The 25502-nt window shown below is 39.2% G+C and overlaps 1 protein-coding gene across 2 annotated transcripts in view; it reads left to right on the forward strand.

Moving 5' to 3' along the window:
* Positions 1 to 686: 686 nt before the first annotated feature.
* The window catches only part of ksr1a (kinase suppressor of ras 1a), a 63209-nt gene continuing 38393 nt past the window's right edge, over positions 687 to 25502 (forward strand). The window contains exon 1 of one of the 2 annotated variants that reach the window (XM_067432609.1): positions 687 to 1170. In XM_067432609.1, the coding sequence (XP_067288710.1) occupies positions 958 to 1170 (213 nt within the window). In that variant the 5' untranslated portion in view covers positions 687 to 957. The remainder of the gene's footprint in view (positions 1171 to 25502) is intronic. The other variant, XM_067432610.1, reaches the window with a different exon arrangement.

Raw genomic sequence — 25502 nt, forward strand, 5'->3', positions numbered from 1 at the left:
GGGTCACATATATATATGACGCAGCATTTTGGAAAGAGGAACATTAGCTGTATTGTATTGCAGTTCATCATTACTATTTGATTGGTTTAAAGGTGTTTATTTTTAATAAACAACTCAAAAAACATTTTCAAAGGCCATGATTTCTTCAGTGTCCTCTGTAGTGGACTGCACGTAAAGAGTGCATTTGTTTTCATTTTAACCATTACAGGGTTAAAATGAAATAATATTAAAATGAAATAATCATTACGCCTTAAACATTATTATACATCACTATTTTTTGGTTATATTTACACAGAATCAGTGACAAATAAAGAAAATAAATACAAATGTAATATCTGTCAAAAATCTCAAATTTGATTTGTTAATGGAAAAACATAATTGGTTTAAGTATCTTTCCTGTTATATTATTTATAATATATGAATGTTTTGTTCTTAAAATTTTGTTCAGAATCAGAGCAAAGTATCTTATAATATCTATCTATCTATCTATCTATCTATCTATCTATCTATCTATCTATCTATCTATCTATCTATCTATCTATCTATCTATCTATCTATCTATCTATCTATCTATCTATCTATCTATCTATCTATCTATCTATCTATCTATCTATCTATCTATCTATCTATCTATCTATCTATCGTGCATTAGCCTACAGACATGTGCGCACGGACTTCATTTCCCAGCGCGCATCGCGTCGTCCGATGTTTCCCACAGCTGACAGACAGTGAGCAGAGTCTCACAGCAGAACGCGCATCTCGCACGACGGGTTTCAAAAGCGCACTTGGATTTGGGATTAACTTGAACCACATCTCCCTTGTGGATCCCAGTAGATACCTCATCTATTGTCCTGCTCGGACAGTCTGATGGCATGCTTCTGCAGTAGTGCATGTGGATTGCATTGTTATTTGTAGTTGCACTCATCTCTCCATCCACGCCGAGCCCGATGCAGTGGGATGGATGGTGTTAGAGTGGGGCTGATGATGGTGGAGGAGAGTGATGAACAGAGGGACAGCAGCAGCGGCGGCGGTGGCGCAGCGATGGCCGCGCTACACCAGTGCGAACTGATCCAGAACATGATCGACATCTCCATCTCCAGTTTGCAAGGGCTCCGGACCAAATGTGCGGCGTCCAACGATCTCACTCAGCAGGAGATCCGCACTTTAGAGGTAATAACGACTAGAGGGGCCGAAGTGCAGCGTCATGAAAGAGCGGATCCGCTCTTGCGCGCGCGCTTTATCCGTTTCTTCCTATTTTTGCACTGCAGCTGCTTATTGTGGTGCATTATAGATGCGCACAGCGCTTTGAACGAACCCCTCTTATTGCAATTTACCATAATAACCCTAACAAAAAGTACTATGATATTACCATCTTCGCACAGGGCACCACGGCAATATCCAACAGTGGAATTTAGACATTACTATGATGTATTTTTTTAGAAACCCACAGAGGTGGAATTTAAACCTCTCTCTCAAAAAATAAAAAAATCGACAGTATTACCTGTCAACAATGTAGCACGATAATAATGCCATGTTTTATGGAGTAGGCTAAGATGTAAATCTCCCAACGCTTGAATATGGTACTCATACAGCAATACAATAGCAATGTAAAACCATGTGCGAGTTTTTTTGCGAGTGTGAAGAGCTTTAATTTGTATCTTAAAATTGTCAGTATAGTGACAAATACAAAGCTACAGTTTTATTGTAAAAAACAATTGTCATTTTGTACAGGTTTGACAAGTCTATTACTGTATGTCGATACAATCTAAAAAAAACAACACCACAAATACGATGGTGCACATGAGCACTGGCTTATGCATGGAGTTCACAGCACACTAACCCAGTGGGGGGTTATTTGACCTGGTTCTGTTGACTAGGTGAAATATTCTTGCCAGTGAGATGCGGCATAAAGCACAGCATTCCTGCAGCATCTCCATTCCAGAGGCAGTCCTGATATTTTGACAGTAAAGGCCTTCGCTGGACTGTCAGCCGGTCTGTGTGTGATGTTTTGCCGATAGCGTCTCAACTTAACTTCCACAACAACGGCGGTTAGGTGTCGTTATTGATGTGTGCTCCACCTGGAAAGTGCCCCATTGCTCCACTGGTAGGGGTAATTAATGGGGAATCAATACAGCCATTGGGTGGATGGTGTGCAAACAGCCCCAGAGGGCCTGTAGTTTGAGTATTGGGGCGAGAATGTGACCGCATGCACCAGAATGATTGTTTTTGAGATCCGCAGAGGTTTTATGAAGCGTTTCAAGATCTAAAAGGAAGTTAGTACTAATTTGGGGTTAAAATCAGGAAGAGTCTTGACGACATGACGATTTAAATGGATTATTTTTGTTCAACTGTTATGACTGGCTATTTTATTTATGCAAGTATAATATTATAAAATGTGCATATCTTTTGTCTAAATAAATGTAAAGAATAAAATAATGTTAAATGCTACACGTGAATTGAGCAATCACAATTATAATTTATGGTATTAAAAAATTATATTAAAGGGTTAGTTCATCCAAAAATGAAATTTATAAATTAATATACCTCTGTTGTAAAGAGTGGTTATTTGAGTTACTATCTGCACGAAGTCTGCCCATTCTCCTCTGACCTCTGGCTTCAACAAGGCATTTTCACTTACAAAACTGCCACTTGGTCCATTTTTCTTTAGCCACTTAAAGGGTTACTTTAGCGATTAGCATATGGCTTTGTATCAGTAGAAACCCTGGAGTATATTCAAATGATTGTGCTCAGTAGAAACTGAGTGTATCAGTAGAACCATTTCATCAAATGTTTCAAAATATCTTCTTTTGTGTTCAGCTGAAGAAAGAAACTCACACAGGTTTGGAACAACTTGAGGCTGAGTAAATGACGACAGTCATTTTTGGGTGAACTATCCCTTTAAATTAGTGTTTGGTGGCTGTGAATGTAGTCTAAATTTAGGCAAAATAAAATATTCAATAAAAAACTAAAATTGTTGATTGCCAGTATGCTGCAGTCAGATACATTTTTCGTTTTATTTGAGTTTAGGCCATTTTTTGCACCAAAGATTTAAAAACTAGAACACTTAGGTGAAAGAACAGCAAATTGACTCCTTCAATTCTGCTTCCTGCATGCTTTTGCAGAATATTTATATATAAAAGTAATATTGGTTGATTTTCATATGGTACCGATATATTGTACATCTCTACTGAGTAGGCCATTATTTCCACCAAATATAAAATATAGGACAATTTAGTGAAAGAACAGCAAACGGACTCCTGTTCTGCTTCCTGCTCTAGCAGGAAGTTGAAAGTTCTACCTGCGTTCCAAATCGGTCACTTCTGTGCCTATGTCTACAGTCACCGCTGGGGAGAGATTGCTTTGCCTGCTTCCTCTTTATGTACAGCAGAACTTTTGACTGCATCTCCCTCCTTCAGGGCATTTAATGTTTTTGATTAGAAAAAAGGTGGTCAATCTCATATTTCAGGTATGCAGCCCTCATCAGCCAGTGCAACCTGTTTAACCCGGCTTCTGTATTGTAAGCGTGCTCTTATGAGCGTCTTTCGGATGGACAGATGGGAGCCCGTCAATACTCAGGCAGTATAACAGGCCCTGGATGCTTGTTAATTCCTGTACAGAACAACAGATTTGAAGTGGCTACATTCAGACCCCCACCACTTCCCGTACACTTCAGTGCAATCAAGAGACGCTTGAACTCGCATTACATCCTCACTGAAAGCTCTTTATAACACCACTTCACGTCTTTTTTTTTAACAGCTTGCCACTCTGGTCAGGAGATAATTATTCTCGGTCTCTCCGGCTGAAGTACTGTGTGGTTATCTTTGACCGAATGTTCTCACCCTGTCGTCTGTCGTTCTGCTGATCGGCACTTTTTTCCAATCCGTATTTTGCATAGAATTTGGTTCGCCGGTTTGCGTAAGTAGGATGCGCCCCTGTATAAACATTATTGTTGATATTGGAACATTGTTGCAATGAACTAGATTTTAGACTCAGCATGAAAGTGTTCATTTCTATTATGAGACATATTTCCATGAAAAAATGTGGGATATAAATATCAATAAATTAATAAATAATATAATAGTAAATAAATAATACAAAAATAACTAAATGGATTATGAGTAAGGATGCGAAAATATTACAATTCTCACCAGTAGGCTACCAATACGTTGAAAATGTTCATGTTATGCCTGATATCCGTTATATGTAAAATTCTATATTATTTTTCAAAATAAATGAAAAATAAGCTACAAGTAAATTGAACCATCACAATACACTGTAAAAAAAAATCAGGTCTCCAATTGAAAATGTTCTAGTGACTGATCACATTTACATTTTTCTGTTGGCCGAATTGAATTTCTGTGAATAAAATTGCATCAATTCACAGAATTTCAGTTCGGCCATCTGAAAAATGTAAATGTGATCAGTCACTAGAATATTTTGATTTGGGGACTTTTTTTTAAAAAATTTTTTACAGTGTATATTATGCGTACAGTCGAATGCATATGTAAAAAATAAAAATAAATCCTGAACACTGGTTGATTACCGGCCAAGGCTCCTGTGTTAGTTTAGTATTTAAATAGATTATTTTATTATTTTTAATCATATTTCTGGAATTATTAATAATTTTTGTTTTTGTTTTTTTGTTTTTTTGCCACCTTTTTATTTTAATATTACTGTTTTGATTCATTTTTTTATTTCAGTTTCAGTTCAGTATTTGTTTTTATTTATTTCCATTTATTTTAACTTTATTTCAGGTAACATTTCTTTTTTCATTTTTTTTTCATGCACTATAAACTTGAATAAGTTAAGAAATTTAAGCAAGCAGAACTGGGAGATTTTTATTTTATACTCATACATTTGAATAGCCTGGTCCTACCAGACTCTCATTCATTTAATTTGTACAGAGAGTCTGGCCACTCTCCATTGACAAGCGTTGACTTCCGTGGCGGTGGATACTTTGTTGAAGTTTAAAACTTTTGGATCTGCCCCACTCTGGATCTGCCATAACCAATCGCTAACGTTTGTATATCATGTCTATCATCTCAAACCATGTAGCGTACAACATTAACATAATTGTTCTTAGCCACTGCCTTTGTTCGCTGATTGAAGCGGTTAAAACTCGATCTTAGAACACCAGAGAATACCGCAACCAGATGGAGTACTGAAGGAAAATGAAACTTGAGCAGAAGTAGGCTACGTAGGGCGGCCGAGCCAGGCTAACATTTTAATTGCTTGACTTAAAATGTGTGAGCAAGCTAATTAAAACATTTAACTTAAAATTAAGAACTGAAAAGTGCTGTTCACAAACGCCTCCATCCAACCTCACTGAGCTCGAGCTGTTCTGCAAGGAGGAATGGCAAAAATTTCAGTCTCTCGATGTGCAAAACTGATAGAGACATACCCCAAGAGACTTACAGCTGTAATCGCAGCAAAAGGTGGCGCTACAAAGTATTAACTTAAGGGGGCCGAATAATTTTGAATAAGCTAATTCAGTAAATGCTAACTTGCTAATTGGTAACACAATGCTTTGATAGCATTAACATATAAATCCAACTTTTCAGTCTGAGAACACACCATTGGCAGGGTTAAATCCAAGGGGCGGGATAAACGGTTTTCTTTCAAATTCACTCTGAATGCAATAGGATAGCGCTACAACCAACCAGAGAGCTGCTGGTGGTGAGACAGTAATCACAAGCGGGTTGTGGCTGAGTCCCATGCGTTTTCCCACCAGTAGAGCTAGCTGATCGATTAAACTTTTGCCATGTCCGGTCAGCACACATCAGCACAAACTCAGAACACATCTTCCTTTTTAAAAAATCACTTCAGTGCCATTTTTTGTTTTTTAGGGAAGTAGCAGGTAATTTACGTGGAACCATCGCGATTCTGCCATCATGCTAAGCCCACCTGCCGACTCTATACACAATGTGGTTGGCCTGACTAGAGTTAGGTTTTTCATGCAAGCCAACGGAGAGTTGCTAGATTACCCTGGCTGCAAATTATATTTGCTGCTGCTAGGATGCATCTATATTTCTAGGTTAGAATAGCATAGCAATTGCTGAATGAGTAAGACAATGTAAAACACTTCACATATATCTGTTCTCAAACTAAGCTTATGCTTCATTCATGCATGATGGTAACCCCCCAAAAACCCACATAACAGAAAACATCTCCCACAAAAAAACAATATAACACTTAATTTCAGCATTCACTCTCCCTTCCGAGTGTCATGGCAAAGCATGCTGGGAAATAAAAATCCCAGCCCAGTTTCAGTTAAATTTAAGTTAAATTAAAAGAAACAAGTTGATAAAACTCAGAACAGTGAAACAATTTAGATTACTGAACATATCAGTATTGTGAACTCAAAAAGTTAATTTGATTGGTTTCAACTAATTTGTTTACTTTAAGTTTACCCCACAAAATCCGATAGCTCAGACAGGCCTTCATTGACACCAGTGTCAATTCCTCTCTTACGACCCATAAAAGGCACTAAAGACGTCGTTACAAAGCCCAACTCACTAGTGATTCTACAATAATTTTATGAAGCGACGAAAATAGTTTTTGTTGGGAAAAAAACGAAATAACGACATATAGTGATGGGCCAATTTCAAAACAAAGTTTTGAACATTATGAATCAGTGCATTATGAATCGCCAATGTCACGTGATTTCAGCAGTTTGGCAGTTTGACACGCAATCCGAATCATGAAATATGTAATATTTACATATTTTATATCAGCTTTATTTTTAATTAACCAAAATGTGTATGATACTTTTAGTTAACCGTTTAGTTTCAGGGCGCATGGTTGATTGTGTTCCATTTTTAGAAATATGCTAAATTTGCTAAATGATTAAAATCATCTTTACTAATCAAACCAAATCAGCTCGCACCCTATGTTTTTTTTTTTCAAGACTTGGGAATGTTACTCCTGCACCAGTTGTTTCCCCAGCTGCTGTGGGACTGCGCGTCCTCCAGAGTGTGCTTCATATGTCTCCTCACATCTTCTCATTGTGCAGATTTTGATGAACTGTGATGTTTGATTCCGACAGCATGAGATGCCGTCTCAGGAAAGCAGTGACCTACTTATATGCAGAGATCTTCAGTCTTTCTGTGGATAAACACGTTTGTTGGTGGTAAAAAAGGAGAGCTAGCTTTGCTCCAGAGGGTTTTTGTTCTGTAGACTCAAGCGGTCAGCTGTTGAAGCCCTCATCAGTCTGGGCTCCCCCCCGCAGTGATGTTTGAGAGAGTTTTGCAGTGCATTCGTGTCGTTTGCTGTCGTGGCTGTGGCTATATTTAGATGTCTTCCTCCCTACGCGTTTTCAGGGTTGGTTGTTAAATAAGAAAATAATGACGTGAAGAGGATGAGGGGGGGAGGGGAGAGGGAGAGTGCCAGCCAATCAGCTTGCGCCTGTTTGAGGGCTCCCAATAGACTAGGAATGGGAAGGGGGTGACAGATTCAGCCAAGCAGAGCAGGTAAGAGATGTTCCATCATTACTCGTGGCTGTCTCGGTGCTGAGCTCTTCCCTAGACAATCTCCAGCGCATCCGAGCTGCGTCACTAAGGCCTGATGAGGAGCTGTCATCGTGGCTGGCAGCAATCACGTAATATGATGCAGATGATCAGATTTTTTAGCCTAAGTAACATTCTTTCATGGCCATAAAGATATGTTAACTGAGGCACATTTACCAAAAATAAAAAACGTATTTCCTCTAGGTTTGAAAGGGTCAGATGTGCAGACCTGAGCTGCTGCATGAGTGTCTGTTTAAAAAATTAAGACAAGTCACAAACTCTAGTCAACTCTATCATATACACTCACCAGCCACTTTATTGGATGCACTTTGCTCGCACCAGGTTGGACTCCCTTTTGCCTTAATTCTTCATGCAAAGATTCAGCAAGGTGCTGGAAACATTCCATATTGACATGGTAGCATCACGCAGTTGCTGCAGATTTGTCGGCTGCACATCCAAGAGGCGAATCTCCCTTTCCACCCTATCCCAAATGTCCCCAATTGGATCGAGATCTGGTGAATGTGGAGGCCATTTTAGTATACTGAACTTATGTTCAAGAAACCAGTTTGAGATGATTTGAGCTTGGTGTGTTATTCTGCTGGAAGTAGCCATCAGAAGATGTGTACACTTTGGCCATAAAATGATGCACATGGCCAGCAACAATACTTAGCTGTGTCGTTTAAACGGTGCTCAAGTGGTACTAAGGGGCCCAAAGTGTGGCAAAAAAAAAATACCCCCACACCATTATACTACCACCCCCAGCCTGAACCATGCTTTCATGTTGTTTGTCAAATTCTGACCGTACCATCTGAATGTTGCTGCAGAAAATGAGACTCATAAGACCAGGTAATGTTTTTCCAATCTTCTATTGTCCAATTTTGGTGAGCCCATGTGAATTGTAGCCTCAGTTTCCTTTCTAAAGCCCCGTTTCCACCACAGGAACTTTACCCAGGAACTAGGAACTTTGGGTGGTACTTCGTGTGTTTAGACCGCAGGAACCAGGGTATAAATGAAGTTCCGGGTAAATATTTCCCCCTCCAAACGGCCCTGCTCGCGGGGTAGTACTTTTTCAAAGTTCAGGAACTTTCGAGGGCGGGACTTGGGCGCTGAACATGCTGATTGGTTGAGCTCAGGCAGCATTTAGGTTCAACTCGGCATTTTTAAAAGTCTTACACGCCGCGCTCATGTTGACAAGAGAGGAAAGTTAATTTTTCTGAGGGGTTAACTTTTTATTTCGTAAGTTATAAGATAATGAAGATAATGTTGGAGTAATGACACAGCGTATATTGCCCCAGGCAGTTTTTTACTTTAACTGCGCCTCACAGAAGAATTATTATTTTTTCTGAGATGATTATTTAAACAAATAAATAGCTTATAATAACTAAATCCACTAAATCTTTCAATCGGTACACACAAAAATGATTACTGTCCGCTAGGGCTGTCATTTTTGAAAAAAAATCTAATTCGAACGGATATCAAATATCAAGCAAGGCATTCGAATATATTCAATTATCTACAACGCCGTCATCTCCAGCAGCTGGAATGTGTTTACGGATGCCATAGCAACTCTCAACGGCCACCAGGACTTTACGGTTTTATAAAAGCTATTCATTTGTTGTAAAGTGTAATAATCATCTCAGAAAAAAATAATTCTAATGTCAGGCGCAGTTGAAGAAGTTGATTGTTTGCTTACATAGGCTTAGGGACAGTGTCATTATGCCAACATTATCTTCATAACTTCTTATGAAATAAAAAGATTATCCCTCAGAAAAATGTATTTTCCTCTCTTGTCAACATGCTTGGTGCATGAGCACGACGTGTGCTCTTCAGTGGGGCGCGCGCTGTTGTCACATAAGGACGCACACTCAAAAGTAATCCGGTCAGGTCATTTACATGGTGAAATGTTTCGTTTGATCGATTCATGAAAAGATTTTTCCACCCATCTCAAAACGATTACAATTTCATTCAGTTTGGGCATTTTTATTACGATTGAGGTGTTTATATGGAGCATTTTCCTTCAGGTTGGACTTTTAAACTGATTGCAGTGCTCCATGTAAACGCACCGAAAGTAAAAAAAAATTGCGCTACATGGCACTTTAAAAACCGGATAGTTTATTTATAGTTCGATTACGGATATTTCACGTCATCTTCGAATGCATATCGAAAAGTGACAGCCCTTGTCCGTCACTGGCTGGAGGAACAGTCGCGTGCAGTCCTACATCACCGGACTAATTTGCCTAATCTTCTCGGAACTTTATCGCGGTCGAAACGCAGACAGCTGCAGGTCTGGGGGGGAGAAAAGTTCCTGTAAAAAAGTTCCTGGTACAAATTGTTCCGGGTAATTTTGGTGGAAACGGGGCTTTAGCTGACAGGAGTGGCACCTGGGGTGCCTTCTGCTGATGTAGCTGTTTTGTGTTCAGAGATGCTCTACTGTGTACCTCAGCTGTAAAGAGTGGTTATTTGAGTTACTGTTGCTTTTCTATCAGCACAAACCAGTCTAGCCATTCTCCTCTGACCTCGGGCTTCAACCAGGCATTTTCGCTTAAAAAAAAAATCAGCTTGGTCCATTTTTCTTTAAACCCTAGAGTTGTGTTTGTGTGGTTAAACCCTATGGTTGTGTGTGAAAATACCAGTAGATCAGCAGTTTCTGAAACACCCAGACCAGCCTGTCTGGCACCAACAACCATGCCACGTTCAAAGTCACTTAAAGGGTTACTTTAGCGATTAGCATATGGCTTTGTATCAGTAGAAACCCTGGAGTATATTCAAATGATTGTGCATCCCCCCCTCATATCCCCCTTAGACAAGAAATTTGATGCAAATTGATGATATTTGCCTTATATGAGGAATTTTTGGCCAAAGGCTAAAGAATTCAGCCAGCAGAGGGAACCATTTCCGAATGTGTTTAACCCGCGCATGGATGATGGGAAATCACACTCACTGCTCAGCTCGCAGCTGAAGGCATTCTTGTAAACGGAGCGGCCGGCGGAGCAAAGTAAGTGTTTCAACTTCTCAAATTAATTCCTATTAAAAGTTAAGCTTCCAGAGGCATGAACTAAAAAAAACGGCAGACTGAACATGTGCTGTGAACGTATGCCACGAGCGTGGTCGCGCTTACCATCCTCCATACCGCGCTTACCTCAGCTCTCATCATGAGAGCTCATTCAGCTCATTCAGCTTATTCATGACGGTGAATGTAATCTGACACTCGCGCGGCGACTCACTCATTATATTGACCAGACATGTTCAGTATTTAATTGTACTTTTCTCCAGCTGAACTGATTTTATGAAAATGAACGCGATGGGAAAGTGATCCAGTCACAGTGATTCAGTAGCGGTGGCTTTGGGATTGGCCTCACAGGGCAGCGAAGCATTCTGGGAATTGTTGTTTTCATCCCCATGAGACAAAAATACATTTTCTGTATTTTCTCAGTCTAGAAGGCACCAAATTCAAAAATAATTTCACATTTCTACTACATGAATGACCCAGTTTAAATACAGATTCATCTTCCCAGCGCTGAAGCACCCCTTTAAATCACCTTTCTTCCCATTCTGATGATCAGTTTAAACTTCAGCAGATCATCTTGACCATGGCTGTGTTCAAAATCGCCCCCTATACCCTCATTCAATATTCCCTACATTACTCATCTAATATAGCCCACTTGAAGGAGTGAATGAAAACCAGAGTGCAGTTTGGAAAACAGATGGGTCGAGGATTCAGCTGCAGTTCATCTGCATCTTCTGGCGAGAAGCAAGAATTCATTAAATACGACATTATGGGTATTCTCTAGCCGTACATCGGTTTTACTCTCCCTATTGTGGTGCATTGTGGGATGGAATGAGTGCATTCGATAACGTCCACTATGGTTTCGGACACCACTACAAATGGCTTAAATAGTACCCTATTTAAGGGTTTGGGGGCAATTTCGAACATATCTACGTACTTAAATACATTGAGTTCCTGTCATTGGCTGATTAGATATTTGCGTTAATGAGCTGTTGAACAGCTGTACTTAATATATATATGTGTGTGTATGTCAGGGGTGTAACTTTAGGCCTATATTATGCCACAATATATTGTAATACAAAAAATGCAACAAATTATATTGTGGATAGTGAGTAGTGACAGTCTGTATTTTTTTGTATAGTTCACCCAAAAGGAAAAAAATTAAGTTTACAGCATTTTAGTGTCAGTACTACATTAAAATACAATATATAATATCGAATACAGTGTAATGCAATGGGGAGATATTTGTGGGTCCTAATAATGCCAAATGTCTTATGTCACCAGTAAAAACTGGCCTAAATATATCTAGTCAGTGACAGAGTCCAAGCATATTTGTCTAAAATAATTCTGTATTTTCAGCTCCAGAATCATGAGTATTTTTATTCTGGTGTCACTATTGTCCTGTATTAGTTTACCAGCACCAATTCCAAGCCTATTAATTTTCAGCCCCAGTGTTATACCAGATTTAGCATTTTAATCAACAGTAAGTTGATGGATGGATGGATGGATGGATGGATGGATGGATGGATGGATGGATGGATGGATGGATGGATGGATGGATGGATGGATGGATGGATGGATGGATAGATAGATAGATAGATAGATAGATAGATAGATAGATAGATAGATAGATAGATAGATAGATAGATAGATAGATAGATAGATAGATAGATAGATAGATAGGAGCGTATGTAATATTTACAGAATATATTTTATACATATAATAATATTTTTACTTGTTAATAATTATATGTATTTATAATCAATATTATTATTCATATTTATTTTGCAGCTGGGAATGGGTGATCTATTTATGTTTATATTTTCTAGAATGAATGCCTCATACACTCTCATTAATACTCCAAATGAGATTATCGGTCAGGCAGCGTCAGCATGTACACAGACACATGACCCACACGTGACATGACACTATATGAGTAAACGTCTGTGAAGCAATGCTGGGATTATCTTAGGTTTTAGTAAATCTCTCGTATGTGTAGTGTTGGGGATTGTCTGAGGTCGGCATTAAACTCCTGTGTGTCCTGCAGGTATTTGAGGCCAGTGGGCAGCTCGTAAGAAGAGATGAAGGGATTGGCGTTAAGCACATTACACCAGGGTGACAGTTGAAATTGCATAGAGACATGCTAATCAATGTGGATCAGGTGGTTAGCTCACAGCTCTTGTCTGTGGATACATTGTTTGACGTTTTTCTGCAGATCTGTCTGTGTTCTCGGAGCAGCTGGGCGTGTTCCTGCCCTTTGGCTGTCAATCACACCTGCTGACCTCACTGAGCTGTTGTCATGGCAGCCTCGTCCCTGTGTTTACCCTCATCTGCAGTCAAGCAGGTGTGACGCCACCCCCAAATACCACCAATGTATATGTATACTGGTGGTACATTTTAAATAATTCAATGATAGTGTTTTTTTTATTTTGTGAATGTGAATGACACATTCAAGTATGGCTCCATTTTAGTTTTTCCCTAATGTTGCGTTGCTGTCTGAGAACAGGTTGCCCCAGATATTCCTCAGTAAGATTAAAAAAACCTAATATTTTTATCCAATAACCATCCAATAAAAAAGTCTGACATCATGGTGCAGATGCTATTACCATGTAAGCATTACCATGGTACTTTTAAATTATTATTACTAGTAATTTAATTTATATTAATGAATTAATATATTCACATGATACCAAGGTATTTTAAAAACTATATTTGAAGTATATTGTTAACATATATCAATCAGTCTCTTTAATATCTCACCTGTTGCTCTTTTTTTTCTACAAATAAATCATAAAATATCTGAGAATATCTAGAAAACTTTGATACTTAGTTACCTATATCTATACATTTTCTAATAGACGATTGATGCATGGATGTAGAAAAGTTGTTTGTTTTGTCCATACAATGAAAGTCAATGAGTTTCAGTGTTGTTTTGGATCATATACAGTTCTTTAAAAGATCTATGTTTGTGTTACACTGAAGAAAGTCACACAGGTTTTATGTGATATAAAGGGATATTTCATCAAAAAATGAAATTACTCACTTTAAGTCTCCTAAACCATGAAAGTGCAACATCTGAGCAAGAACATTTTCTTCAAGGATGTCCAAAAAGAAGGAACAGGTTTCTTCTTCTTCAATAAGTTAAAAATATTTTCAGATTTCATGTGATGATACAACAAGTTAATGATATGCAATACATTTCTGAGACTGTTGTGAACACAGATTTGTAGATTATGACTGCAGACAGATGACCATGCTGCTTTGTAAAGATGTCTAGCTTTCACCATGTTTTCTATGTCTATGGGAAAATCCCACTCTGAAAAAAACGTTACTGACGACCCAGGAGTGTAGTTGCTAGGAAACCTGACGTCACACTTTCACCAGTGTATTGTTGTCAGTCATGTGTGTTTGTGTGTGCGCAGAGACAGCAGTGCAGGATCAGGACGGTCCAGTCTTCACACAGAACCAATATTTTTAATCTGGGTCATGCACGCATGTGCTATGTATCTGAAAATTAAATTAAAGAGACTGAAATACAGAGATTTTATCCTGCTATACAATAGTAGTAAAGAAGATTTAATACAAAGACATTTAGACTTACTGTAGTGGTTCCAAGGAGCACTATAACGCATGGAGAAATGGCAGTTGTGTAACGGACGTAGGCCAGTAAGAGCTGTACACGTAAACCTTACTCCACTGGCTTCAAGAGGTGTTCTAGCGACTGACACTAGAGGCTGTGGTTTTTAGCGTCCTTGTTAGCACACCCGCCTCCCATGCTAGAGACCCTAGTTCGAATCCCGCTTAAAGTGGGTTGAGTAGGACCGGTTGTGTTTTGTGCCATGACCCAGATGGGAGTGAGGTTTAGAGGGGTGAGTGTAACAAAGGCCATTAAAGGAACACTCCACTTTTTTTGAAAATAGGCTAATTTTCCAATTCCCCTAGATTTAAACAGTTGTGTTTGACTGTTTTCAAATCCATTAATCCGATCTCTGGGTCTGGAGGCAGCAGTTTTAGCATTGCTTAGCATAGATCATTGATTCTGATTAGACTGTTAGCATCGCATTAAAAAATGACAAAAGACTTTTGATATTTTTCCTATTTAATACTTGATGTACACTTGTGTAGTTACATCGTGTACTAAGACCGACAAACATTATGATTTTCTAGGCCAATATGGCTAGGAACTACAATACTTCCTGCGTAATAATCAAGAAACTGCTGCCATATAGCCTGACAAGCCAGACCCACATCAAGATGTTTGGTCTGGAAACTGACCATAGACAGGGCTCAATCCGAGGGGCGGGATAAACGGTTGTCTTTCAAACTCCCTCTGCACACGATAGGATAGCGCTACACCAACCAGAGCAACGAAGGTGAAACAGAGCTTGTTGATAGATGAAACATTCGCCGTATCCGGTCGGCAAAACTCAGAACACATCTTCCCTAATAGGGTAGATAGATATATGTATTAATTATCCACTGGGGAAAGTTGTTTTCATAGTAAAAATTTCTTCATCAGTTACGGAATCATGGTATTCATGCATATGCCTTTGGTGTGTTTTATTTTTGATTGAGAAAGAAAATGAGAAATTCTCATCAAGAGGTGTCCGCTTTCCCCCACTCATGGCAGACACGCTCTGGCAATAGAGCGCTAGATGCTTTTTTCCCCCGACTTCGATTTCCGACCATTTCTTTTTTTATTTCAGCCACGGTCCGAGGTTAAGGCTCCAGCATTTACGGCGTCTGCAACCTTTTGCCACTCAAGTGCCTTTTTGGCATTAGTAATGCCCACACTGTGTCCTCTAAACTAAATTTTTGTTCTCTGTTCCACCTCGCCAACGATAACTTCTACTTCACATTGAGTGGAGTTACATTTTTTTTTATCTCCTCTCTGTTTGACATGATTTCGCAATCAATGAATATTAACTTGTGGGTGTAAACCTCACTCCTCTGAGTCCCCCTCCCATGTCAGAGACCTCCGTTTGAATCCCGCTCGGAGCAAGTTCGAGTAGGTCAAATCTGCTATCAGACATTTGCTCAACCTGCAACAATGAAAATTTTAGCATTATGATCTCTGGTGTTATGAAAGCAGTTGAGATGGTGGGCTTTGTTGTTTGGTCTGAGAAAAATGGGCTGTTGGTACGTCTCTGCAGACTGTAAACCACTGCGGCCCTAACTTTCAAACCAACAGCAGATAACTGTCCTGTTCATCTCCGTCTATCTTTGGCCAAGCCCCAAAATCAATGTTCACAGAGACAAACTAACAAAAGAACATGAAAGTGGGTGTTTCTCTGCTTTCCTCAGAGCTGTGAGACTAGAAAACCAGGAATCATGCCAGTGCTCAGGCCGTTATGGTGGACACCAAGATTAGTCCCAGTATTGTGAAGATCTTATAAAAAAAATGGTCATAGCCATTTCTTATTGTACCTGATTACCTTAGCTATACATTAACTATAGTTTAATGACAGGTAACTGCTGGACAAAGTCATTGCAGATTAAGGGGATCAGGGGGTTTTGTAGGATGAGGTGGTTGTTTTGTTGCTCCAATTTATCAGTTCTAACCACCTTAACCAAGGCGGTCAACTAGAGACCAAGCGAAAACTGTCAGGAGTTTGATGGTTTGACCTGAATATTCCAGTAGGTGGATGGCTCCTCATTACCATGGTATGATCAATATAACTTTGATTTGTTATCGAAAAAAGAGGCTAAATAAGTAATATATTCATCACTTTCCAAATATATACTACTTTTCAAAATAAGGGTTTGGGGTCAGTTTGTCTCTTATGCTCACCACGGCTGCATTTATTTGATGAAAAAAATAAAGTAAAAACAGTATAATTATGAAATATTACTTGTTAAAATAACCGTATTCTATTTATTCCCATGATGGCAAAGATGTTTTTTCAGCAGCCGTTACTCCAGTCTTGAGAGTCTCATAAATCATTCTAATATGCTGATTTGCTGCTCAAGAAACATTTCTTATGTTCTGCTGCTTTATTGTGGTATCCGTGATGCATTTTTCAGGATTGTTTGATTAAAGCTACAATATGTAACTTTTCCGTCCGCTAGAGGGTGACTATTCAAGACAGAGGTGTAGCTTGATGACACCAAGTTTGAGCTCAGAATCTTGGGACATGCCACAGGCCGGTGGAAAAGAATTGGTATAGGACTCAGGTAGAAATTAAGTTCATGGATGTGATTATTAACGTTACTGCAGTATGAAGTAGAACAGGACGTAGTGTTGAGGGAGCTGAGCAAAGCCACTGGAGCGATTGTTGCACAACACATGGCTCGCAAGCAGTGGGACTTTTATTATGACGGGACACAGTCGCCGGCGCCATTCCCGTTTTTTCGGTAATGAGTATTAGGTAACGCACCCCCACGTGCGTGACTAGAGCGAGAGAGGAAATGCACGCCCATAAACACTCTCTCAGCTGCAGATCCAGTCGTCCGTGAACACCTATGCCGTTATAGTCCGCGCCGCGCTCCACTTTATTCCTATGGTTGACGTCGAGCGACTTCAACGCTTCAGCACAGCATTCCGGGAAGGCAGCGCTGCATTTGAACCGATTTGAACGCAGAAATGACGGGAAGCTTCACAACATCGCGGATTTCCACGGTCAATGCTGTCACAGGACTTCACCAAATCATACCAAAGAAGTGTGTTTTTGACGGAGCGGTCCCAGCGATAAAGGTTCGGTCCTGCTTTGTGGAAGCAGGCGGTGAGTAAAACTGCTTCAAATGTCTGTGCTGTTGGCTATCGTCCCGTGAGTAAACATCAGTAAACGACACGATCGCGTGCTTCGTCATTCAAATGCGCTAACGGTTACTCCATTGTTGTTCTATGTATAATGTTACACTAGTCTGACGTGCAAAACCGTTTTGCTTGCTACTGTTAAGGTTTAGTCGCATACAATAGTCCATAAACCAAATCATGTCCTCATAAACTGCGAGTAAAAACACAAATGTTGACAGGCCACTAAATACAGTACATACCACAGAGACGGACGTCCTGCTGTTGCTGTTTCTCCTGTTCAATTTATTCCAGCCTCCGAATCTGATTCTGGATCATTATCTGTATTAGCTGAGATAGCCATGGGTTTCTTCACGCTTGAGGACATTACCGCTTTGTGTGCGCTCGTCATTCTTTAGCTCCTCCCACGTTACACCTCCAGGCGCTCGTTTTTTTCCGGAAAGACTCGGTACAGCCCATATTTCTTTTATAAATATAATAAAACTAAAGACTTTTCGGAGATATGAAGGATGCAATACTACTTTATAGGTGCTCAAGATTGACATGAGATTGACTGACCCCCCCCCCCCCCCCCCCCTTAAAATAGCAATTTTCGCAGATTTTTACAAATAGTTGGAAACATTTGGGATATTGTAAGGACTCCAATGAACAAAATATAATATAACAAAACACTGGCCTAGTGGTTTTTGGATATTTTACTGCAAAAATCCTACATAGTGCACCTTTAATAGAGAGTTCAAAAGAACAGCATTTATTTAGAATGGAAATCTTTTGTAACGATCAATCTAAGGCATCCTTGTTGAATAAAAGTAGAATTTTTAACAAAAATATTTGCTTCTTTGGTTAAAAAAGCTCAAACTATAAAATAACCATTATATAATGTTCTGTATCAGTTATTTGGTTGTCAGAATGTTGGTTTCTAAAAATAACCAAACAGAAACCCTTGTGCAAAAAGTCAGGGGAACGTTTTATGTACCAAAATACCATAGATGCTACAGCTGGCTTATCTGTAGGAAGAAAAGACAAAAACAGAACAGTTCTAGTAGGCTCAATGTACATATTCAGAAACTGCACTGCACCTTAATAATGGCTATAAAATAGAGCTCTTTAGCTTAGTGAAATGGTTCAAGTTCTTCCTGTGTGAAGTGTGCTGTATGTGAGCACCGGATCAGACCTTGTACTTTTAAACAGTTTCGTTGTGAGCCTTTTTATTTGTGCTGATATCCGAGCGCTGTGGAAAACTCTCAGACCTCAAGCACTTGACACAAATTTTTATATTGACTGCAATGGCTAAAAGCTTTTGAATGGCAGTTGAGCTTTATTGAGTGGAGTGCTCACTGTCCTCTGTGTAATTAGCATTTAGCTGTTAGCAATAGAGCTTTAATTGCTTGTTTATCGCCTCTGACCTCCCACAAGGTGCTTTCAGTTCCCTGTCCTCCTACGCGTCTGACCCCTGACCCCGACTGGTGTTTGTTCTGCCGTCTGCTACGAGTTACTCGCCTGCAGCGCGCGGGCCTTTTGTTGGCTTCAGCCGCGACAGCACTCAAGGTCTTTTTCTTTTTTGCTGAAGTATGTGTGCGAGTATGTGTACAAAAGAGAGAGTTTCCTCTTGATAGGATGTCATTGAAGCTCTGATTCACCTGTTGAGGTACTGGTTTCTCTCAGGGACGAGTGTGCGGGTGCGTAACTGAGATGAAGACTGAGAACTTTCAGCCAGAAATTCCCCTGTACAAAGATCTGATCATAATGCAAAAGGCTTCAAAGGAGCGGTTATCTAAGGAACAGTTTGAGAATGTAGGGATCATTTGGAAAAACAGATAATGATTTGAAGGTTTGAATATATGTATGAATCATTTGAAGATGTGGAGATCAGTTCAAGTTTGTGAGAGTCCGTTTGGATATATAGTAATATTTCGGGATCAAGTTAAATATATGCGTTTAGTTTGACTTTGTAAGTATTGCAAAGTATATGAATGTCAGTTTGAGTAGATAGTTGTCAGTCTGTGGGGGTCATTTTGAGTATGCAGGGATCAGTTTGTTGTCTGGCTATCATCAGATCAAGCTCAATTTAAGATTGAACATTGGTCTGTGGTGTCTCCTCTGTATTTTCTACTGCACAAGAGGCATGATAAACGAGCATTATTCAAATGACTCTGTACGCAATTGGATAGTTCTTCAACCCATCAGACTACAAGAGGCGTGATCAACGAGCAACAACCCATCACTTCTCTATCCATCAATGTGTTAAAGGCCCACTGAAGTGCCTTTAAACGCGCCGCATTATTCAATGTATTGACGTAATTTTTCAGCTGTTAGCAACTCCTCCCTTTTTTTGAAACAGCCAATAGCGTTTAATTAATATACAGTTTCACTAGAGCGCAAGAGCGGACTTTTCTGTTTGGTAAAGCCAGTTTCCTCTAACACTGTTTACCATCATAATCTCCTCCATATCGCTTTGAAATGCAGCATTCTGTGCAGAATTCAAATGGGTCCGATATGTTTGTTGTCTGCGCCGACTCGCGCACATGCTCTCGTGTCTGTAGTCTAAATTTAGACCAGAGCCATTGGAGTGTGTGCGCTGCTTCGGTGCGTGAAACTAAAGTGAAAACAGACTTAGTTAGCCTCAAATGAAAGCATATTTACACTGAATCGTTTCCTATCATATATAGTGTGCTATGTGCCTTTCACCATGTAGAAATTAGTAAATGTGTGTTAACAACTGACGATTTAAGCCGCAGCTTCAGCAGTGTAGGGGGCGGGCTTTAGATTCTAGAGAGTATTTTGATTGGACAGAAGATTTGACAAGAAAGTGAAGTCTGCGATGATGTCATCAAAATCTGAGATTCATTTTAACAGAAGTGAGAGACTGTAAATTTTGAATGCTTATATCTCCTAAATGCAAATTTTGTCATAGTTTTGAATAACATACCAGCTTATTCATGACCTTAAGGCTAACACAGTCATAAGCTAAAAAACGTAAATTTTGATTTCAGTGGACCTTTAAACCCCCCAATAGCGCGCCAGGTGGATAAGCCAGTCTGTGATTGGTTCCCGCAAAAGTGTAAAAGAAGCAGTAGAAATGAATGTACAGGTTTCCAGACTGAGTTGCAGGGCGAAATCGCCGGCAGATCAGGCTGGGTTTACTAAGTCTAGGGATCATATTGAATATTTGGCTTCTGTTTGATGAATTTGAGTATGTAGGAATCAGTTTGCATATGTACGGAATACATTTGGCTATTTTGGACTATTATTAAATATGTATGAGTTTTTGGAATCAATTTGACTAGTTGGGCATCATTTAAAGTATATAAGGATCAGTTTAAGTTGATTAATTTAGAGGGTGCTTTCACATCTTTAGTTCAGTTCATTTGGTCCGAACCAAGGGCAAACAAATATACATTGTTGCATTTTTCAGCTTTTTTGGTTCCTTTTCACACCACACTGATTGCTTTGGTCCGAACCAGTTGAAACGAACCAAAACGCAGGCACGTGACAACATCTACATCACTCATTGGCCATGGCGTATTTCCTAAACTGCTTTTCGATTGGTCAGAATTTACATGTGGGAAAATTCCAACAGAAGAGGAAAAGCCAGCAAAATATAACACTATGGAGAGACGACTGCGCGGGCTGGTTTTGTCCCTGGCCATAATCTACTACATTGTGTGTATTTACCACAGTATGCAAACAATACCTTTCTTTAATGAAGCGCGGATGCGACTTGAAAACAACGTTCTAATGCACTGTAAACGGCAAGCGTGCATTGCTCGTCACTTCAAGCGGAGGTGTGCATTAGTTAACTCTGACATACATCAGGTTGAGTATGTGGGTCACCGTTCTCTCCTTTCCTCTCCTCCTTTCTCATGACGTGTTTACTGGTGCGTGGGCGGGACAACCTGTCACTCACATGAGAATAACCAATAGCAAATCACAACCATCCAATCAATTCCCGATGGACAAAATCAAGTCCCGACCCATTTTTTTTTCTTGTTCGAAAAGCTGTTTCATTTGGTATACATCACAATAAGGGAAGAAAAGACTATCACAACTTCTGTTTAATGCTGACTTTAAGTATATAAAGATCTATTTGAGTGTGTTGGACCAGTTCAAAAAATATTATCTGGATCAGAATGATCTGGATTTGGAAATCCAATGTTTTTGCTATCCAGGATCAGATAATCCATCTTAATTTTATGCAGTTTTTTCAAAGCAAAATTGGATCGGATCACACAAATATAGATACACACTTTTTCAGATTACTAAATCTGAAATACTAGTGCTCTACGGAGCCCCTAAAGGGATATAGTGATGGAAAAAATATAAGATGGGGGAAAAAAACTAAACTCTTGCATTTTTTTTTTTTTTTTTTTTAGAAACTTTGCATTCGCTCGCAAAGAACTTTTGAATTGGACTTCTCTTGTGATTGTGCCAATGTAGTTTACAAACAGTGATTAAAAAAACACTTTAAATTATTATAATTATATATTTACAGCTGTTTAGGGATATATTATGGCACCAATCTCACTTTACTATGTTTACTTCTAATGTATTACTTTAACAGTTAAACCAATTAAGAGCAAAATGAAAAATATACTGTATGTGTGTGTGTGTATTACATGACAAATGTATTTTAACCAGTTTTAAAGTTTTATTACATATGTTCCTGAAATCCACACTTCTGCTGGAATCAGTATAATCCTGATGGTTTGGATCAAAGATATCCCAATCTTACTAAAAAGTTTTGAACAGCACAAGCTAATGATCATTAAGTATTTGGACATCATTCAAGTATATGTGATGTGACCCTGGACCATATATTCAGTCATAAGTCGCACATGTATATTTTTGGCAATAGCCAACAATACATTGTAATGGTCACAATTATCTTTTATGCCAAAAATCATTAAGATATTAAGTAAAGATCATGAAGATAGTTTGTTAATTTCCTACCGTAAAAAAAAAAAAAAAAAAAAAAAAAAAATATATATATATATATATATATATATTAGGGCTGTAACGATATGCGATATGAAATCGAAATCGCAATACGCAGGTCCACGAACCTGTATCGCGATGTGAGAAGGCAGAATCGCGACACACCCCTTCCAACTGCCAGAATTATCCTTCCTGTCCAGGTCCAACTTTTAAGTCAGCAGTATGGCAACATTTCAGCTACCCGGTGGAGAACAATGATGGCAATCGTGTAGTTGACAAGACCCACACAATTCGCCGTAAGTGTTTCAAGAAGCTTCCCCAACCGGCTGGCAACGTGGTGTGAGCGTGGCGTTTCTGTTGCGTGTCATCTGCGGGGTGTTTTCTCTTTCTTTGCACACCAGAAGCGTGTCTGACGCGGCGCTTCTGTTGGTATTGATGTACAGGAGGCCCTATACTTCATGTTAAATATATATTGCCTATTGGTACCGCAAAGAAAATGCCTATTGACCATACAGATATATGGTATTGACGGCAAAATAGGCTACAGAATACTGTACAGAATAAAACTGTTTTGTCCCCCCTATATCGAGGTTTGTATCGTACCGTGGGTCAAAAATCGTGATACGAACCGAATCGTGGGTTTGGTGTATCGTTACAGCCCTAATATATATATATATATATATATATATATATATATATATATATATACATACATTTAATCATTTAGAAGATGCTTTTATCCAAAGCGACTTACTAAAAAGGGGAGAGTCATAGAAGCAACGAAACAGACAAGGCCAACAACCTGTAAGAGCTGTAAGAAATCTCAATTAATTAGCACAATACACAACAATTTTTTATATATATATATATATATATATATATATATATATATATATATATATATATATATATATATATATATATATATATTATTAGTAGTAATATGCATTGCTAAGGACTTCTATTTTCTTTCTCAATATTTAGATTTTTTGCACCGTTTCAAAATAATTGTTTCTCGACTAAATGTTTTCCTAACAAACCATCCATCAATGGAAAGCTTATTTATTCATCTCTCAAAATAAAAAAAATACCCTTATGACTGGTTTTGGGGTCCAGTGTAACCAGTGCCGTTTCTAGGCATAGGCAAACTAGGCGGTCGCCTAGGGCGCCAACAGCTGGGGGGCGCCAATGAGCCCCCGCCCCAACAAGATTTTTTAGTTATTTCATATATTTTTTATTATTAATATTTCGTACTTTTGCTATTTCGAGGCATTATGATTAGTTGCGATTTTTGGAGTGAAGTCGACATGGTGATAGTGGCGCTGCTGTAATGAAAAAAGATCATGTAGAGGGCGGCAGGGAACGTCGTCATCCGTGGCGTTGTAACGCTTGTGTCCGAGTGAAAAATGTGGATAGCTCACTTAATGTAACTGGAGTGGATGTAAACACGGAGGCGATTAACATCACTTTATTCCCCGCTGAATTCTCATAATAATCCCCACACATGGGAGCTCAAGACTCAGTGCGCACCATAGCACATACACAAAATGCAGACTTCGTTTGCAGGGAGCGCGCGCAACTCTTAAAGGGGCCACACTATATTTCTACTCATTACAGCGTGCTTTAGTTTCATCATCATGAAAAGGTCAAAGCCATCAGGGGCTCAGTATCGTAAAAAGAAATATACAGGTATGTTAGCCTTATTGGTTACTTGTAGGACTTGTTCTCTACTAAGCTGGTCGCTCTATCATAAGGTTGAGCAAAACATTACACTGAATATTAGTACTGGACGGACCACACGCCATGCTCATTTCAGGTGCAGAACATTATAGCAGTTCATTTGAATACATTTTTTTTTTTTACATCAGAGATAGCTGTTTAGTGTAAATTGATCAAGTAGGCTAATACTGTCATAACCATGGGCCTCACTAGGCGCTTTTTTATGAACTTATGCATCAGCCCCCCCTAAAAAAAAAAAGTAAAAAAAAAAAAAAAAAAAAAGTTTTAAAAAAAGAGGGGGGGGGGGGGGGTGCAACATATGAATCTTGCCTAGGGTGCCAGAAAGGCTAGAAACGGCCCTAAGTGTAACATATATAAGGATCAGTTTGAGTATAGTGATTAAGTGAAAGGGATAAGTTTGAGTATGCAAGGATCAGTGGGGATCATTTTAAATATAATACAAAGATGAGTTTTGGGATGTGTGGATCAGTTTGAACAAATGGTGTGTGAGGGAGCAAATTAAATGTATAACATTCCATTTGAATATGATTTTGGGATCAGTGGAGTATATAAGTATGCAGGTCAGTTTGAACATATAGGCAAGTAATCAATTTGATTATGCAGGGATCAATTTATATATTCTATATGCATTTGTTGGTGCATCTGGTAATGATTATAGAGGGATTAAGTGTGTCTGTTTAATGCATGCATAAGCGTGCTGTTCTCATTAAAGCAGTGATTGCAGGCGGCAGCAGTGGGATGGGGGGTGGTGGAGGGGGAAGTGTGAAAGGATGACTCGTTTTATGGCCGTCGGCCTCATGGTAACGGGCCTCTGTGCGTCAGTGAGCCGCTTACCTGAACTGTCACAGCAGGTGAGCCCCCTCTCTCTCTCTCTCTCTCTCTCTCTCTCTCTCTCTCTCTCTCTCTCTCTCTCTCTCTCTCTCTCTCTCTCTCTCTCTCTCTCTCTCTCTCTCTCTCTCTCACTATTTTCCCCCCTTCCCTTCTTTCTGTCTCACTGCGTCATCAGCGCTTCTGTTCTGCTGAGGTGTCTGTGCGGCCCATCCAGGAAGCTGTATGCAGGCAGATTGAGGGAATAGGTGTGGTTTTTCTGAGTGCATCGGTGAATTTGAGGTGGGTCAGCATTCTGCACCGAGCTGGAAAATTCCTCCTGCGTTAGCCAGTGCAGTTTGTTTGTGCAAGATTTGGGAGCGTTCTCCACTGCGTTTATTATCCAGAGCGATCCTTACTAGGAATGTGCGCTTAGAGAAATTTCCATAACGCTTAAACAGAAATTTTGTAACCGACTAGTCTAAGAAACCCCCAGAAGAAGTAAAAAACATCTGTCTGTATAATCAATCCACATGAAATAGTCTACTTGTCTACTTAATAGTATCTATGAATCATATAGTCAAATCCCACTCCTGTAAAATAAGTATATATACTTTTTTATTTTTTTTAAATTGGTATTAGTATTTAATTAGTATTAGTTATATATATACGTGTGAGTGCGTGTGTGTTTGTATACAGTATATACCGAGACATACAGTATGTACACTTTATTGCTAAAAGTATTTGGACACC

Source organism: Pseudorasbora parva, chromosome 23 (genome assembly GCF_024679245.1).
Source record: "Pseudorasbora parva isolate DD20220531a chromosome 23, ASM2467924v1, whole genome shotgun sequence".
Classification (NCBI taxonomy): domain Eukaryota; kingdom Metazoa; phylum Chordata; class Actinopteri; order Cypriniformes; family Gobionidae; genus Pseudorasbora; species Pseudorasbora parva.